General features: G+C 38.9%; 3 protein-coding genes across 3 annotated transcripts; all 3 read right to left on the bottom strand.

Annotated features, from left to right (window-relative positions):
* Window positions 1–4,035: 4,035 nt before the first annotated feature.
* Window positions 4,036–5,160, bottom strand: LOC146323257 (trace amine-associated receptor 13c-like). The gene is made up of 2 exons (XM_084724163.1): window positions 5,018–5,160; window positions 4,036–4,840 (listed from the first exon to the last, which is right to left on the bottom strand). Exons 1-2 carry the CDS (start codon window positions 5,092–5,094, stop codon window positions 4,036–4,038), a joined length of 882 nt encoding a protein of 293 aa, XP_084580289.1. The 5' UTR covers window positions 5,095–5,160.
* Window positions 5,161–7,852: 2,692 nt separating this feature from the next.
* Window positions 7,853–8,926, bottom strand: LOC146323256 (trace amine-associated receptor 13c-like). Its single transcript, XM_084724162.1, has 2 exons — window positions 8,835–8,926; window positions 7,853–8,657 (listed from the first exon to the last, which is right to left on the bottom strand). The coding sequence occupies exons 1-2, from the start codon at window positions 8,909–8,911 to the stop codon at window positions 7,853–7,855; spliced, it is 882 nt and encodes a 293-aa protein (XP_084580288.1). The 5' UTR covers window positions 8,912–8,926.
* A 4,484-nt stretch (window positions 8,927–13,410) lies between these two features.
* On the bottom strand, window positions 13,411–14,559 carry LOC146323255 (trace amine-associated receptor 13c-like). The gene is made up of 2 exons (XM_084723909.1): window positions 14,387–14,559; window positions 13,411–14,209 (listed from the first exon to the last, which is right to left on the bottom strand). The coding sequence occupies exons 1-2, from the start codon at window positions 14,557–14,559 to the stop codon at window positions 13,411–13,413; spliced, it is 972 nt and encodes a 323-aa protein (XP_084580035.1).
* Window positions 14,560–15,762: the final 1,203 nt, after the last annotated feature.

Raw genomic sequence — 15,762 nt, 5'->3', positions numbered from 1 at the left:
GAGCATGTTTTTAATTCCTTTCGAAACATATTCACAGTTGGAAATTAGAAGTACACTCATTCTTGAGAAGTGGGACAAAAAAAATTATGTGGGAGGTTTGAGTTTTACTCTTCAATTATGCAGGAAAGATATATGTTAAAAGATCAAACTCTTGGCTGTTAAATCTTGTAATGGACCAGCCTCCTACTGCTTAATTTTTTAACTAAATGTAGAAGTCAGATTTTCATCTGCAGGAGTTGACAAAATGTTACTTTTTTTTTTTTCATTTCACAGCATAATCGTCGTAAGCAGCCTTTTTTTGTTTTGTTTTGTTTTGTTGCTCAGATTTCTCTTAACGCTAATCAAAATACACAATTTTAAACCATAAGTCTGGTTTAGCTTTGATTCAGAAGGGCTACAGAGTTGACATGTTATGGGTGAGATACGTATGATAGCAATATTATTTAATGCATTTGTTGAAAACTAGAAAGCTTACCTGCCTGAGTGGCACTCCTGGAAGGAAGTCAAACAGGGGTCCTTAGGGTATAGCTAACCTTTTTATGCCTGATTAAATCATGTTTTGATGTCAAAATCTGACGGAGTTGACCTTAATCTTGGACACAACTTTAAAGGGCTGACATTTTCAGAAAAAAAAACAACAACTATGTTATCAATAACTATTATTAGGGTTAGATTTTGAAGGTATAAAACATTTTTTAATTGTTTGAAGTTGTGAATTTTTGTCTGGGATAAGGTTTAGAGAATATTTTTTTTCCCCTCCAAATAGTGGAATTATACTGTTAGTGTTAGAAACTCAGTAAGTAACAGAAGAAGTAAGTAATAAAACACAGACCAATAATAGTAAAGGGATAAAACAACAATATACAATAATAATACAGTCTAATTTTTAAATTTGTTCCAATTCTCAAGAACGAGCGAGTATAAAAAGGTCAAATGAGAAAGATTTGTTTGGTTTATTATTGATATTTCCGCAAAGTGCAAAAACATTGGTTAATATGAAATATTAGAGCTCACTTAATGAAATAAAATATTTAAGGTGACTTAATACGTTCATACCACAGAGGTTTACAGTCAAAAACATTCCTATTTCTTTAATACAAGAATTCCAGCATGACATAAATTATTTTATAATTGCTCATTATGCTTGGTAACCTCTGCCCTGCCCCTCACTAATGCTGACAGAAAGGAGGTCTGTTATGTTGTGTGGTTCGGTGATGGGTTCCCACTCAGGAGCAGCAAGAGAACAACACAATGCTACACAACAGTTGCTTAGCAACCTCTGCCTGGTCAGTGTTTGAAATGATAGAGAGCAGCGATTCACCTCAACACCTCCACCTCCACCTCGCAGATCTGCTGCTGGAACTGTCAGACAACAATATCTGAGTCTCCACTGCAGACTCGTAACCTGGAGTTTTGCATGTCCTAAACTTTTAAAGCCGAAGCTTTGGGTGGTTGCCGTTTTGTTAAAAAAAAAAAGGGTCAATATATATACATTTTTTGAGGCCAAAAAAAAAAGGAAAGTGACTGTGGTCATGATTCCATCAACATATTTCTACATGCCTTTTGAAGTATCACATCAGAAAAAGATGATGAAATGGCATCATTTGAAAAAACCTTTTACGCTCGCTTGAGGTGGTTTTTGCCTCTTATGAAAAGGAGTGAATGTGAGATGGAAACACCCTTTCGGAATAAGTTGACATAGCGAATAATTAACCCACGTGATTGATCAGCTGTTTCCACTCAGAGAGAAGAAGCTATTTCTGCTGTTGGCATCAACTGTCCCATTAAAAAATAATTACAGCTTCTCCAAATGACAAAAATTCCTGATGACCTGATGACTCTCTATTTTTCTGTCAGAGATGGCCAACTGTCACCGACATATTTTCTTATATTGAATCACATTTGATTGTTCAATACGAATATTAAGTGATCCTTTTTTTTCGTTTTCAATTTAGTGTGCCACACTAAATTCCTATTTCAGCTTTCATGAATTTGTTTTACCAGTATGACTCATGTTTTAATGCCTTTCTTCGCCATGTGTAACATGTAAACATCAGATTTTCACAGTCAGAGAAAGTAAAAGTTGTGCATCTTTATATAGTTAAGTTATAAATCAGTTGCACCTTGGAGCTTCTCTCCCCAGTCCAGCATCACATGCCCTGCTGTGAATTAATGGTTTATTTTGACCAGACCAGGGCTGGTGATTGATTGAATAGTGAAAAGACAAACTGAGACGGTTTCGATGAGTTATATTTTCATTCTGTTGAGTTTAAGTGAAACTGACGCTGCTGGTGTTAAAATGACAGTTTTGGGAATCTGGTTTCTTTCAAAAAAACGTCTCACTGTTGTGATCTTTCTATAACGTTGGCAGACACTTAGAATAACAATCTGAGCCCGTCAGTGGCAAAAACGATCACAAGAATTTTTTTAAAAAGCGTTACCTGCCCTGTCACTCAGCAGTGTGCCGACACTTTTATTTTTTTGTTTGTTTATATCAGTTAGTAAATCCTTAATGTTCCTTGGTAGTTGCATATTGGGTATTATTATTCCTTTTGTCTCTGATAGTAGAAGTTTATGTTTATGCTCATGAATCACTCCAACATTTCAGTGACTGCATAAAGGAAGAGGTTCCAGTTGTTTAATGATGTAGAAACTTTGTAAAGCATTTACAACTAAAATACAGTTACAGTTATTAAATGGAGTGAAATTTTTACAGCGTGGAATTAGTACTTTTAATTAGGTAAAGGATCTGAGTATTTCCTCTACTACTGTCCTGTTATATCTTTTCTTGGACTCATCAAAAACATACAGAATACACTTTGTACCAAAAAACACCTTGCTGTTCTGTTGTTTTGGTCCTAAGCAGCAGTTTGACACCATGGTTACACTGACACCCTGAGGCCAATGTTGCAGACTGCATGTTATCCATACATCAGCACCTCTAGTGAGTAGGAGCAGCAATTCACTGTAGGGTTTGGTCTTTTCAATGAATTTGTGAGAAAGTGAGAACATTTTTGAAAACTGTAAACCAGTTTATTCTTAATCATAATAAAAAAAAAACTGACAGACATAATCATTGAATATTGTAGTGTAAATAGTAGTGTTATTGTTTAAATATATTCTTGTACCTTGTTGCTTTTTTCTTAGTAAAATTGAAAATTTCAGTCCAAATTATCAAATTATGTTTTTTTTTTTAAACCATATACTGCAGCCCTATTTGGCAGGACACAGGGATAAGCTACCTTGAGCAATGTTATAGTAACAACATCCTCATGTCCTTCTTTTGCCTGACAGAAACATTTGGGGGAACAAATGGAGATTACCTGACCTGACAAAGGTGGAGTAAGTGTTTCACAGTAACAAAGGTCAGAGGCAATTTTTTAGCAGGATATAGTCCACAATGATGGAAGTATGACCTGAACAAAACACAGACCGATCAAGAGAGAGGCGAGAATCTCATTTAGATTAGATTAGGTAGAGCAACCGCTGCAAATGCCAGATTTAAATGGGTCAGTTACAATTTTCTGCTTCAGCTTTACCTTTCTGGTAAAAAGAAAGCAGATCTACTGCTGAAATAAAGTATAGTAAAATATATATTTTTGGTTTTGGGGTGAACTGTCCCTGGTGTGAATAAGACAATGTGAACAATTATTTATAAATGTAAGAAAAATATGGACTTGACAGCAAGGAGATATGACTGACACAAGACTGAAATATTTTCTTCCTACATGTCAGCGAGGTACAACAGGTGTGACAAGGACGAAAATCTATGGTCTGATGTAACTGGATATGCAAGATATGGAGCCAAAACACAAAACCTTTTTTAAGTTTTTGGAATATTTGTGTTTGTCTGAAGTCACTGTGTGGTGCTTATCTGTCTCAGAGCAAATTAAAGCAGCCAAAACACAGCATTAAACATTGAAAATATAGATTTACTGAAACCGACAACCTGTGAATTCACCCACTGAGGAACATATACAAAGTAATGTTTACGGCCACAGAACAGATCACCTTTCTGCTACTGCCTGTGTCTCTCTACAGTAAGCTGGTCTCACGGGAGTGAGGCTGCAGGATCTGAAGAGTGACAATGAGTTTAACTGCTTTTCCAAACCAGGGGTACAACAGGGCATAGATCACAGGGTTCAGACAGGAGTTTAACAAAAAAAATGGCGTGAGTATTACAAATGAAGCTGTGTCATTTATAAAAGTGGCACAGTAATAAGGGCAGAAACATATAAGGAACACAAGTATAACAGCACCAAGATTCCTGGCTGCTTTCAGCTCAGATTTCTTGGTTGTTAGAGTCACTGAACGCTGGCTTTTGGCCGCTGCAGTGTGAGTGCGCATGGCCCGAGCCTGAGACACTGCCACCATAAACACTCTTATATACAGAATTATGATGACAGAAATTGGACCAATAAATGTCACAACAGTGTCGACAACTCCTGGAATATAGTCAATGAGCCACACACACTCTTCATGCCTGAAACTATTCCTGCCTAGTTGAACCAGATCACCCATGATAATGAGAATGTTGTAGACCACAGAACAGAGCCAAGACAGACAAACACACATCTGAACTCTTTTCACAGTGAATCTGGTGGAATATTGCAGGGGGTAACAGACAGCCACATAGCGGTCGACTGATATGAGCAACATGTTTGCAACTGAGACAGAGGTAATGATTAAAGATAGAAAAACACACAGAACATCCATGACATCACCAAGAAACCAGCAGCTTGTTTGTTGCAAAACATGTAATGGTACCACCACAAGCCCCCAGAGGAAGTCTGAGACAGCCAGAGAGAGGAGGAGGAGGTTGGTGGGTGTGTGGAGCTGCCTGCAGGGACAGAAGAGCATCAGTAAGCATGATATACATTCATGCAAAATTACATGCCTAATGTTTAGCACATCACCAGCATTAATGTGCAAAACCATGTCAACATAAGATGAGACATTTTTCATGTACTCGCTCAAAGACACATTTTTTGTAAATCTGAAAAATGAAAACATCTGCCTGTAGTGAGAGACTGAGATGATGACAAGCAGGTTGAGAGCCACAGTGATCACACACATGGCGGGGAGTAAAAACATAAAGATGGCTTCAGAGTGACGAGGCTTTGGCTTCTTGCAGGAGGTGTTGAGGAGCTGTGGAAAGCAGAGCTCCGTTCCATCCTGGCTCTCTGTCATCACAGTGAAGGAGGGGAAGCTGCCAGAGCCTCCTCTCTCTCAGCGCCTCTGCTGAGATCGCTTTCTTATAGGCTGTTTACGTCACATCATCATCTACATTTTGGCCTTTCACCCACTGCGTCACTTCAAACATAGATGGTTTATTAATTAGGATTTAATATACTGTCAATCGTTCCAGCTCAATATTTGGACTGCTGTACTCATTCCTGCATGTGAAATAGCTACATATTGCTCCTTTAAGTCTACAGAAATCAAGAATTTTTGCGTGAAGTATTTTTTTTTCTTCTATTTTTTTTTTCTAAATTCTTAATTCTGATGGTAGCTAAAATTAATAAAACCGAAAGTTTTTGATGCCCCAATATTTTTGTTGCCTGGAGTGAGGCCCAACGATATTGAAGGTGGGCTGACAACACAACTCTCTTGTTCTCGTTTTTGTATACTGTGCTGCTAAAGTATCCCACAGGGCCACCAGATGGCCAGTCAGGCTATGATTTTGTCTTGTTTGCTGATTTACAATACTTTCTTTCCTCAGCTCAGTCAACCTTCTCCTCTCAAAAATTTTTTTTTTTCTTTTCAATTTAGTGTGCCACACTAAATTCCTATTTCAGCTTTCATGAATTTGTTTTACCAGTATGACTCATGTTTTAATGCCTTTCTTCGCCATGTGTAACATGTAAACATCAGATTTTCACAGTCAGAGAAAGTAAAAGTTGTGCATCTTTATATAGTTAAGTTATAAATCAGTTGCACCTTGGAGCTTCTCTCCCCAGTCCAGCATCACATGCCCTGCTGTGAATTAATGGTTTATTTTGACCAGACCAGGGCTGGTGATTGATTGAATAGTGAAAAGACAAACTGAGACGGTTTCGATGAGTTATATTTTCATTCTGTTGAGTTTAAGTGAAACTGACGCTGCTGGTGTTAAAATGACAGTTTTGGGAATCTGGTTTCTTTCAAAAAAACGTCTCACTGTTGTGATCTTTCTATAACGTTGGCAGACACTTAGAATAACAATCTGAGCCCGTCAGTGGCAAAAACGATCACAAGAATTTTTTTAAAAAGCGTTACCTGCCCTGTCACTCAGCAGTGTGCCGACACTTTTATTTTTTTGTTTGTTTATATCAGTTAGTAAATCCTTAATGTTCCTTGGTAGTTGCATATTGGGTATTATTATTCCTTTTGTCTCTGATAGTAGAAGTTTATGTTTATGCTCATGAATCACTCCAACATTTCAGTGACTGCATAAAGGAAGAGGTTCCAGTTGTTTAATGATGTAGAAACTTTGTAAAGCATTTACAACTAAAATACAGTTACAGTTATTAAATGGAGTGAAATTTTTACAGCGTGGAATTAGTACTTTTAATTAGGTAAAGGATCTGAGTATTTCCTCTACTACTGTCCTGTTATATCTTTTCTTGGACTCATCAAAAACATACAGAATACACTTTGTACCAAAAAACACCTTGCTGTTCTGTTGTTTTGGTCCTAAGCAGCAGTTTGACACCATGGTTACACTGACACCCTGAGGCCAATGTTGCAGACTGCATGTTATCCATACATCAGCACCTCTAGTTAGTAGGAGCAACAATTCACTGTAGGGTTTGGTCTTTTCAATGAATTTGTGAGAAAGTGAGAACATTTTTGAAAACTGTAAACCAGTTTATTCTTAATCATAATAAAAAAAAAACTGACAGACATAATCATTGAATATTGTAGTGTAAATAGTAGTGTTATTGTTTAAATATATTCTTGTACCTTGTTGCTTTTTTCTTAGTAAAATTGAAAATTTCAGTCCAAATTATCAAATTATGTTTTTTTTTTTAAACCATATACTGCAGCCCTATTTGGCAGGACACAGGGATAAGCTACCTTGAGCAATGTTATAGTAACAACATCCTCATGTCCTTCTTTTGCCTGACAGAAACATTTGGGGGAACAAATGGAGATTACCTGACCTGACAAAGGTGGAGTAAGTGTTTCACAGTAACAAAGGTCAGAGGCAATTTTTTAGCAGGATATAGTCCACAATGATGGAAGTATGACCTGAACAAAACACAGACCGATCAAGAGAGAGGCGAGAATCTCATTTAGATTAGATTAGGTAGAGCAACCGCTGCAAATGCCAGATTTAAATGGGTCAGTTACAATTTTCTGCTTCAGCTTTACCTTTCTGGTAAAAAGAAAGCAGATCTACTGCTGAAATAAAGTATAGTAAAATATATATTTTTGGTTTTGGGGTGAACTGTCCCTGGTGTGAATAAGACAATGTGAACAATTATTTATAAATGTAAGAAAAATATGGACTTGACAGCAAGGAGATATGACTGACACAAGACTGAAATATTTTCTTCCTACATGTCAGCGAGGTACAACAGGTGTGACAAGGACGAAAATCTATGGTCTGATGTAACTGGATATGCAAGATATGGAGCCAAAACACAAAACCTTTTTTAAGTTTTTGGAACATTTGTGTTTGTCTGAAGTCACTGTGTGGTGCTTATCTGTCTCAGAGCAAATTAAAGCAGCCAAAACACAGCATTAAACATTGAAAATATAGATTTACTGAAACCGACAACCTGTGAATTCACCCACTGAGGAACATATACAAAGTAATGTTTACGGCCACAGAGCAGATCACCTTTCTGCTACTGCCTGTGTCTCTCTACAGTAAGCTGGTCTCACGGGAGTGAGGCTGCAGGATCTGAAGAGTGACAATGAGTTTAACTGCTTTTCCAAACCAGGGGTACAACAGGGCATAGATCACAGGGTTCAGACAGGAGTTTAACAAAAAAAATGGCGTGAGTATTACAAATGAAGCTGTGTCATTTATAAAAGTGGCACAGTAATAAGGGCAGAAACATATAAGGAACACAAGTATAACAGCACCAAGATTCCTGGCTGCTTTCAGCTCAGATTTCTTGGTTGTTAGAGTCACTGGACGCTGGCTTTTGGCCGCTGCAGTGTGAGTGCGCATGGCCCGAGCCTGAGACACTGCCACCATAAACACTCTTATATACAGAATTATGATGACAGAAATTGGACCAATAAATGTCACAACAGTGTCGACAACTCCTGGAATATAGTCAATGAGCCACACACACTCTTCATGCCTGAAACTATTCCTGCCTAGTTGAACCAGATCACCCATGATAATGAGAATGTTGTAGACCACAGAACAGAGCCAAGACAGACAAACACACATCTGAACTCTTTTCACAGTGAATCTGGTGGAATATTGCAGGGGGTAACAGACAGCCACATAGCGGTCGACTGATATGAGCAACATGTTTGCAACTGAGACAGAGGTAATGATTAAAGATAGAAAAACACACAGAACATCCATGACATCACCAAGAAACCAGCAGCTTGTTTGTTGCAAAACATGTAATGGTACCACCACAAGCCCCCAGAGGAAGTCTGAGACAGCCAGAGAGAGGAGGAGGAGGTTGGTGGGTGTGTGGAGCTGCCTGCAGGGACAGAAGAGCATCAGTAAGCATGATATACATTCATGCAAAATTACATGCCTAATGTTTAGCACATCACCAGCATTAATGTGCAAAACCATGTCAACATAAGATGAGACATTTTTCATGTACTCGCTCAAAGACACATTTTTTGTAAATCTGAAAAATGAAAACATCTGCCTGTAGTGAGAGACTGAGATGATGACAAGCAGGTTGAGAGCCACAGTGATCACACACATGGCGGGGAGTAAAAACATAAAGATGGCTTCAGAGTGACGAGGCTTTGGCTTCTTGCAGGAGGTGTTGAGGAGCTGTGGAAAGCAGAGCTCCGTTCCATCCTGGCTCTCTGTCATCACAGTGAAGGAGGGGAAGCTGCCAGAGCCTCCTCTCTCTCAGCGCCTCTGCTGAGATCGCTTTCTTATAGGCTGTTTACGTCACATCATCATCTACATTTTGGCCTTTCACCCACTGCGTCACTTCAAACATAGATGGTTTATTAATTAGGATTTAATATACTGTCAATCGTTCCAGCTCAATATTTGGACTGCTGTACTCATTCCTGCATGTGAAATAGCTACATATTGCTCCTTTAAGTCTACAGAAATCAAGAATTTTTGCGTGAAGTATTTTTTTTTCTTCTATTTTTTTTTTTCTAAATTCTTAATTCTGATGGTAGCTAAAATTAATAAAACCGAAAGTTTTTGATGCCCCAATATTTTTGTTGCCTGGAGTGAGGCCCAACGATATTGAAGGTGGGCTGACAACACAACTCTCTTGTTCTCGTTTTTGTATACTGTGCTGCTAAAGTATCCCACAGGGCCACCAGATGGCCAGTCAGGCTATGATTTTGTCTTGTTTGCTGATTTACAATACTTTCTTTCCTCAGCTCAGTCAACCTTCTCCTCTCAAAAATTTTTTTTTTTCTTTTCAATTTAGTGTGCCACACTAAATTCCTATTTCAGCTTTCATGAATATGTTTTACCAGTATGACTCATGTTTTAATGTCTTTCTTCACCATGTGTAACATGTAAACATCAGATTTTCACAGTCAGAGAAAGTAAAAGTTGTGCATCTTTATATAGTTAAGTTATAAATCAGTTGCACCTTGGAGCTTCTCTCCTCAGTCCAGCATCACATGCCCTGCTGTGAATTAATGGTTTATTTTGACCAGACCAGGGCTGGTGATTGATCGAACAGTGAAAAGACAAACTGAGACGGTTTCGATGAGTTATAGTTTCTTTCTGTTGAGTTTGAGTGAAACTGACGCTGCTGGTGTTAAAATGACAGTTTTGGGAATCTGGTCTCTTTCAAAAAAAGGTCTCACTGTTGTGATCTTTCATAACGTTGGCAGACACTTAGAATAACAATCTGAGCCCGTCAGTGGCAAAAACGATCACAAGAATTTTTTTAAAAAAGCGTTACCTGCCCTGTCACTCAGCAGTGTGCCGACACTTTTATTTTTTTGTTTGTTTATATCAGTTAGTAAATCCTTAATGTTCCTTGGTAGTTGCATATTGGGTATTATTATTCCTTTTGTCTCTGATAGTAGAAGTTTATGTTTATGCTCATAAATCACTCCAACATTTCAGTGACTGCATAAAGGAAGAGGTTCCAGTTGTTTAATGATGTAGAAACTTTGTAAAGCATTTACAACTAAAATACAGTTACAGTTATTACATGGAGTGAAATTTTTACAGCGTGGAATTAGTACTTTTAATTAGGTAAAGGATCTGAGTATTTCCTCCACTACTGTCCTGTTATATCTTTTCTTGGACTCATCAAAAACATACAGAATACACTTTGTACCAAAAAACACCTTGCTGTTCTGTTGTTTTGGTCCTAAGCAGCAGTTTGACACCATGGTTACACTGACACCCTGAGGCCAATGTTGCAGACTGCATGTTATCCATACATCAGCACCTCTAGTGAGTAGGAGCAACAATTCACTGTAGGGTTTGGTCTTTTCAATGAATTTGTGAGAAAGTGAGAACATTTTTGAAAACTGTAAACCAGTTTATTCTTAATCATAATTTAAAAAAAAACTGATAGACAATCATTGAATATTGTAGTGTAAATAGTAGTGTTATTGTTTAAATATATTCTTGTACCTTGTTGCCTTTTTCTTAATAAAATTGAAAATTTCAGTCCAAATCATCAAAATATGAGTTTTTTTTTTAAGCCATATACTGCAGCCCTATTTGGCAGGACACAGGGATAAGCTACCTTGAGCAATGTTATAGTAACAACATCCTCATGTCCTTCTTTTGCCTGACAGAAACATTTGGGGTAGGGGTGTGCGATATGACGATATTAGATTGTGAAGGATTAGAACGTGTAGACGATCTGCCAAAGTGAGGAGATCGTATGGATCGTTCAGTGGTCCCTAACAGGCGGACCCACACGCCGTCCTATACAGACCCGGACCTATAACCAATAAATTATTAATAGATTTTAAAATTTGACGGGACGCTTGTATTTTAACTGGCGCAACTCTTCTAGTCTTTCCAGCGCTTCTTTAGCTGATCAGGAAACACACAGACCAACTGCAGAGAAGCTGCGTGTGGAGGAGACTGTTGTTAATGACGGATTTTATTACAACAGAAGCTAACATGATGGTTAATGACATCGACATCAACCAGATGCACTTATAAAATTAAACAACTGTATAAGGAGTAAGGGTGGGGGAAATTTCCGATTCTTAGATGCATCGCGATTCGGACGTGGACGAATCTGAATCGATTCACAAACGTCCAAATTTCGATTATTTAAATCTGTTAATTAAAGTGATACAGAAGCTTCTAAATAATGTGGAACTAAGAAGCGCGGTACGCGTCATCGCCGGGACACTTTGGGACGCGCACCTGGAGCGACATGCGCACAGCGGAAAACAAACATGGCCGACCGGCAGCCACCTCGCCATGAGGTCCGAACAGCTCCTTCTAATTTAAAAGCAGCCGTGTGGAAACACTTCGGCTTCTACAACGTCGACGGCGGAAGCGAACTGGACAAGAGCCACGTTATATGTAAGCTGTGTCGAGCTAAAATAAAATACTTTGGCAACACAACAAACATGAGAAGCCGTAACTCGATTCCACCCGACGGAGGAGTCGGGGAGACGGCAGGCTGCTGTTGCTGCGGCTACTAGTGGCTACTGTTGGTACTTTCCAGTTTGCACATATTTCCAATAGTTTAATAAAATATAATCGAAATGAATTCTTATTACAGATGCGCTGTTTTTAAAAATTGCAAGTGACGAATGCTTATTCAGTGAGACAAAAAGAAATGTGTTTGTGAAAAAGTGCATCAATATACATAAAGATGCATCAATAATCGTTTTATAATCGAATCGTAGCCCCTGAATCGTAATCGTAATCGAATCGGCAGGTGCCCAAAGATTCCCACCCCTAATAAGGAGGCCTATACGTAAAACAGGAGAGTCTGTGTTTCTCTGTGAGAAACTTTCAGACCTTCTCACAGCAGAGTGAACAGGTGAGGGAGGAGAGGAGGGCAGACTGATCGCTAATCAATCACTGATACCGTCGTCCTCTCGGACTGCTTAAAAAATAAAAATGCCAAAATTGGTGACAAACCAAACCTGGGTGTCCACACAAATAAAGTGTTTGTGTGAAACACTGCAGAGTGTAACACCGTGCTGTTTACAGACAGTCTGCTGTCATTAGTTTGACAGAGAGACACTTAATACTTAATTACAATTTAAAAATCTCGCATGTTATAGTTTCCTTTTTTGAAAAATCAACATTTTTATTGCTGTTGTTGTACTTTCAGTTAAAAGAGTTAGTTCCATCTTCTGTTTGTGGTTTCTGCAGACATTACTACCTTTACTTTTACCTTTGTGCTTGAAAAAAAAAGTAGAAAGTAAAGTAAAAACAGTAAATGTAAATCTAAATACATAGCATAATACATCATATAAATACATGTAAGATTGTGATAAAATCAAAATCGTGATTTTCTAATAAAAAAATCGTGATATGATATTTTGGCCATATCGCCCACCCCTAATTTGGGGGAACAAATGGAGATTACCTGACCTGACAAAGGTGGAGTAAGTGTTTCACAGTAACAAAGGTCAGAGGCAATTTTTTAGCAGGATATAGTCCACAATGATGGAAGTATGACCTAAACAAAACACAGACCGATCAAGAGAGAGGCGAGAATCTCATTTAGATTAGATTAGGTAGAGCAACCGCTGCAAATGCCAGATTTAAATGGGTCAGTTACAACTTTCTGCTTCAGCTTTACCTTTCTGGTAAAAAGAAAGCAGATCTACTGCTGAAATAAAGTATAGTAAAATATATATTTTTGGTTTTGGGGTGAACTGTCCCTGGTGTGAATAAGACAATGTGAACAATTATTTATAAATGTAAGAAAAATATGGACTTGACATCAAGGAGATATGACTGACACAAGACTGAAATATTTTCTTCCTACATGTCAGCGAGGTACAACAGGTGTGACAAGGATGAAAATCTGAGGTCTGACGTAACTGGATATGCAAGATATGGAGCCAAAACACAAAACCTTTTTTAAGTTTTTGGAACATTTGTGTTTGTGTGAAGTCACTGTGTGGTGCTTATCTGTCTCAGAGCAAATTAAAGCAGCCAAAACACAGCATTAAACATTGAAAATATAGATTTACTGAAACCGACAACCTGTGAATTCACCCACTGAGGAACATATACAAAGTAATGTTTACGGCCACAGAGCAGATCACCTTTCTGCTACTGCCTGTGTCTCTCTACAGTAAGCTGGTCTCACGGGAGTGAGGCTGCAGGATCTGAAGAGTGACAATGAGTTTAACTGCTTTTCCAAACCAGGGGTACAACAGGGCATAGATCACAGGGTTCAGACAGGAGTTTAACAAAAAAAGTGGCATGATTATTACATATGAAGCTGTGTCATTTATAAAAGTGACACAGTAATAAGGGCAGAAACATATAAGGAACACAAGTATAACAGCACCAAGATTCCTGGCTGCTTTCAGCTCAGATTTCTTGGTTGTTAGAGTCACTGGACGCTGGCTTTTGGCCGCTGCAGTGTGAGTGCGCATGGCCCGAGCCTGAGACACTGCCACCATAAACACTCTTATACACAGAATTATGATGACAGAAATTGGACCAATAAATGTCACAACAGTGTCGACAACTCCTGGAACATAGTCAATGAACCACTCACAATGCCTGAAACTATTCCTGCCTAGTTGAACCAGATCAACCATGATAATGAGAATGTTGTAGACCACAGAACAGAGCCAAGACAGACAAACACACATCTGAACTCTTTTCACAGTGAATCTGGTGGAATATTGCAGGGGGTAACAGACAGCCACATAGCGGTCGACTGATATGAGCAACATGTTTGCAACTGAGACAGAGGTAATGATTAAAGATAGAAAAACACACAGAACATACATGACATCACCAAGAAACCAGCAGCTTGTTTGTTGCAAAATATCTAATGGTACCACCACAAGCCCCCAGAGGAAGTCTGAGACAGCCAGAGAGAGGAGGAGGAGGTTGGTGGGTGTGTGGAGCTGCCTGCAGGGACACAAGAGCATCAGTAAGCATGATATACATTCATGCAAAATTACATGCCTAATGTTTAGCACATCACCAGCATTAATGTGCAAAACCATGTCAACATAAGATGAGACATTTTTCATGCACTCGCTCAAAGACACATTTTTTGTAAATCTGAAAAATGAAAACATCTGCCTGTAGTGAGAGACTGAGATGATGACAAGCAGGTTGAGAGCCACAGTGATCACACACATGGCGGGGAGTAAAAACGTAAAGATGGCTTCATAGTGATCAAGCTTTGGCTTCTTGCAGGAGGTGTTGAGGAGCTGTGGAAAGCAGAGCTCCGTTCCATCCTGGCTCTCTGTCATCACAGTGAAGGAGGGGAAGCTGCCAGAGCCTCCTCTCTCTCAGCGCCTCTGCTGAGATCGCTTTCTTATAAGCTGTTTACGTCACAGCATCATCTACATTGTGGCCTTTCACCCACTGCGTCACTTCAAACATAGACGGTTTATTAATTAGGATTTAATAAACTGTCTATCGTTCCAGCTCAATATTTGGACTGCTGTACTCATTCCTGCATGTGAAATAGCTACATATTGCTCCTTTAAGTCTACAGAAATCAAGAATTTTTGTGTGAAGTATTTTTTTCTCCTATTTTTTTTTTCTACATCCTTAATTCTGATGGTAGCTAAAATTAATAAAACCGAAAGTTTTTGATGCCCCAATATTTTTGTTGCCTGGAGTGAGGCCTAACGATATTGAAGGTGGGCTGACAACACAACTCTCTTGTTCTCGTTTTTGTATACTGTGCTGCTAAAGTATCCCACAGGGCCACCAGATGGCCAGTCAGGCTATGATTTTGTCTTATTTGTTTGCTGATTTACAATACTTTCTTTCCTCAGCTCAGTCAACCTTCTCCTCTCAAAAGTTCACTCAGTCACAGCTTTGGCACATCAGGGTGAGGTCAATCACATCCCCTGGTTGGCTGTACTGAATTTGTGTCAAAATATCACCATAAATATCCCAGTTTTCCAGTAGTCCATAGGCTCAAGATCGAACCCACCACTGGTCATGTGCACAGTGTTTCACTTCACGTTGCTTCATATCTCAATAAAACACACTGGTGATGGTGATAACAGCTGAGGCAACCGAAAGGCCTCAACTTTGACTTTGTTTGCCACTGAACCAATGAGATAACAGCTCTATTTGACGCAGCCAGAAGCGACACATACAAATAGAGGAGGGAGAGAAAATGGAAGAAAAACTCATTCTCTGTGTTTCGAGTTCTCCGAACTGTATAACACCACGTTAAAATCATACCACAATCTCGGCAGGCAGAGTACTGCTTGGCAGAGAGAGAGTTTACAAAATACCGTTACGCTAAATACAATGCTAACGTTAGTTTAGCTGTTTGTCTACGTTCGCTATTCCAGGCAGACACAGCGACAGGATCAGTGCTTCGTAGATATAAACTGTCGTTTAGCTCAGCAATAGTAAATCCTATCATGTTGTTACACAGAGCTGTGGTTTGTTTTTGCAGAAGAGGAGTGTGCTTTTTCCTCCTCATCCTT

The sequence above is a fragment of the Lutjanus erythropterus genome, chromosome 8 (assembly GCF_056507025.1).
Source record: "Lutjanus erythropterus isolate fLutEry1 chromosome 8, fLutEry1.hap2, whole genome shotgun sequence".
NCBI lineage: Eukaryota > Metazoa > Chordata > Actinopteri > Lutjaniformes > Lutjanidae > Lutjanus > Lutjanus erythropterus.
The sequence above is the reverse complement of the archived record's forward strand: the minus strand, read 5'-3'. Positions and strand labels throughout refer to the sequence as shown.

What these genes read in the sequence shown, in the direction of transcription:
- LOC146323256 (XM_084724162.1), bottom strand. Translation starts at nt 8,911, where the DNA reads ATGTTTTTACTCCCCGCCATGTGTGTGATCACTGTGGCTCTCAACCTG. An exon ending in ATCTCAGTCTCTCACTACAG is followed by an intron (nt 8,658 to 8,834) that starts GCAGATGTTTTC and finishes CTGTCCCTGCAG; the next exon opens with GCAGCTCCACACACCCACCA.
- LOC146323257 (XM_084724163.1), bottom strand. Translation starts at nt 5,094, where the DNA reads ATGTTTTTACTCCCCGCCATGTGTGTGATCACTGTGGCTCTCAACCTG. An exon ending in ATCTCAGTCTCTCACTACAG is followed by an intron (nt 4,841 to 5,017) that starts GCAGATGTTTTC and finishes CTGTCCCTGCAG; the next exon opens with GCAGCTCCACACACCCACCA.
- LOC146323255 (XM_084723909.1), bottom strand. Translation starts at nt 14,559, where the DNA reads ATGACAGAGAGCCAGGATGGAACGGAGCTCTGCTTTCCACAGCTCCTC. An exon ending in ATCTCAGTCTCTCACTACAG is followed by an intron (nt 14,210 to 14,386) that starts GCAGATGTTTTC and finishes GTGTCCCTGCAG; the next exon opens with GCAGCTCCACACACCCACCA.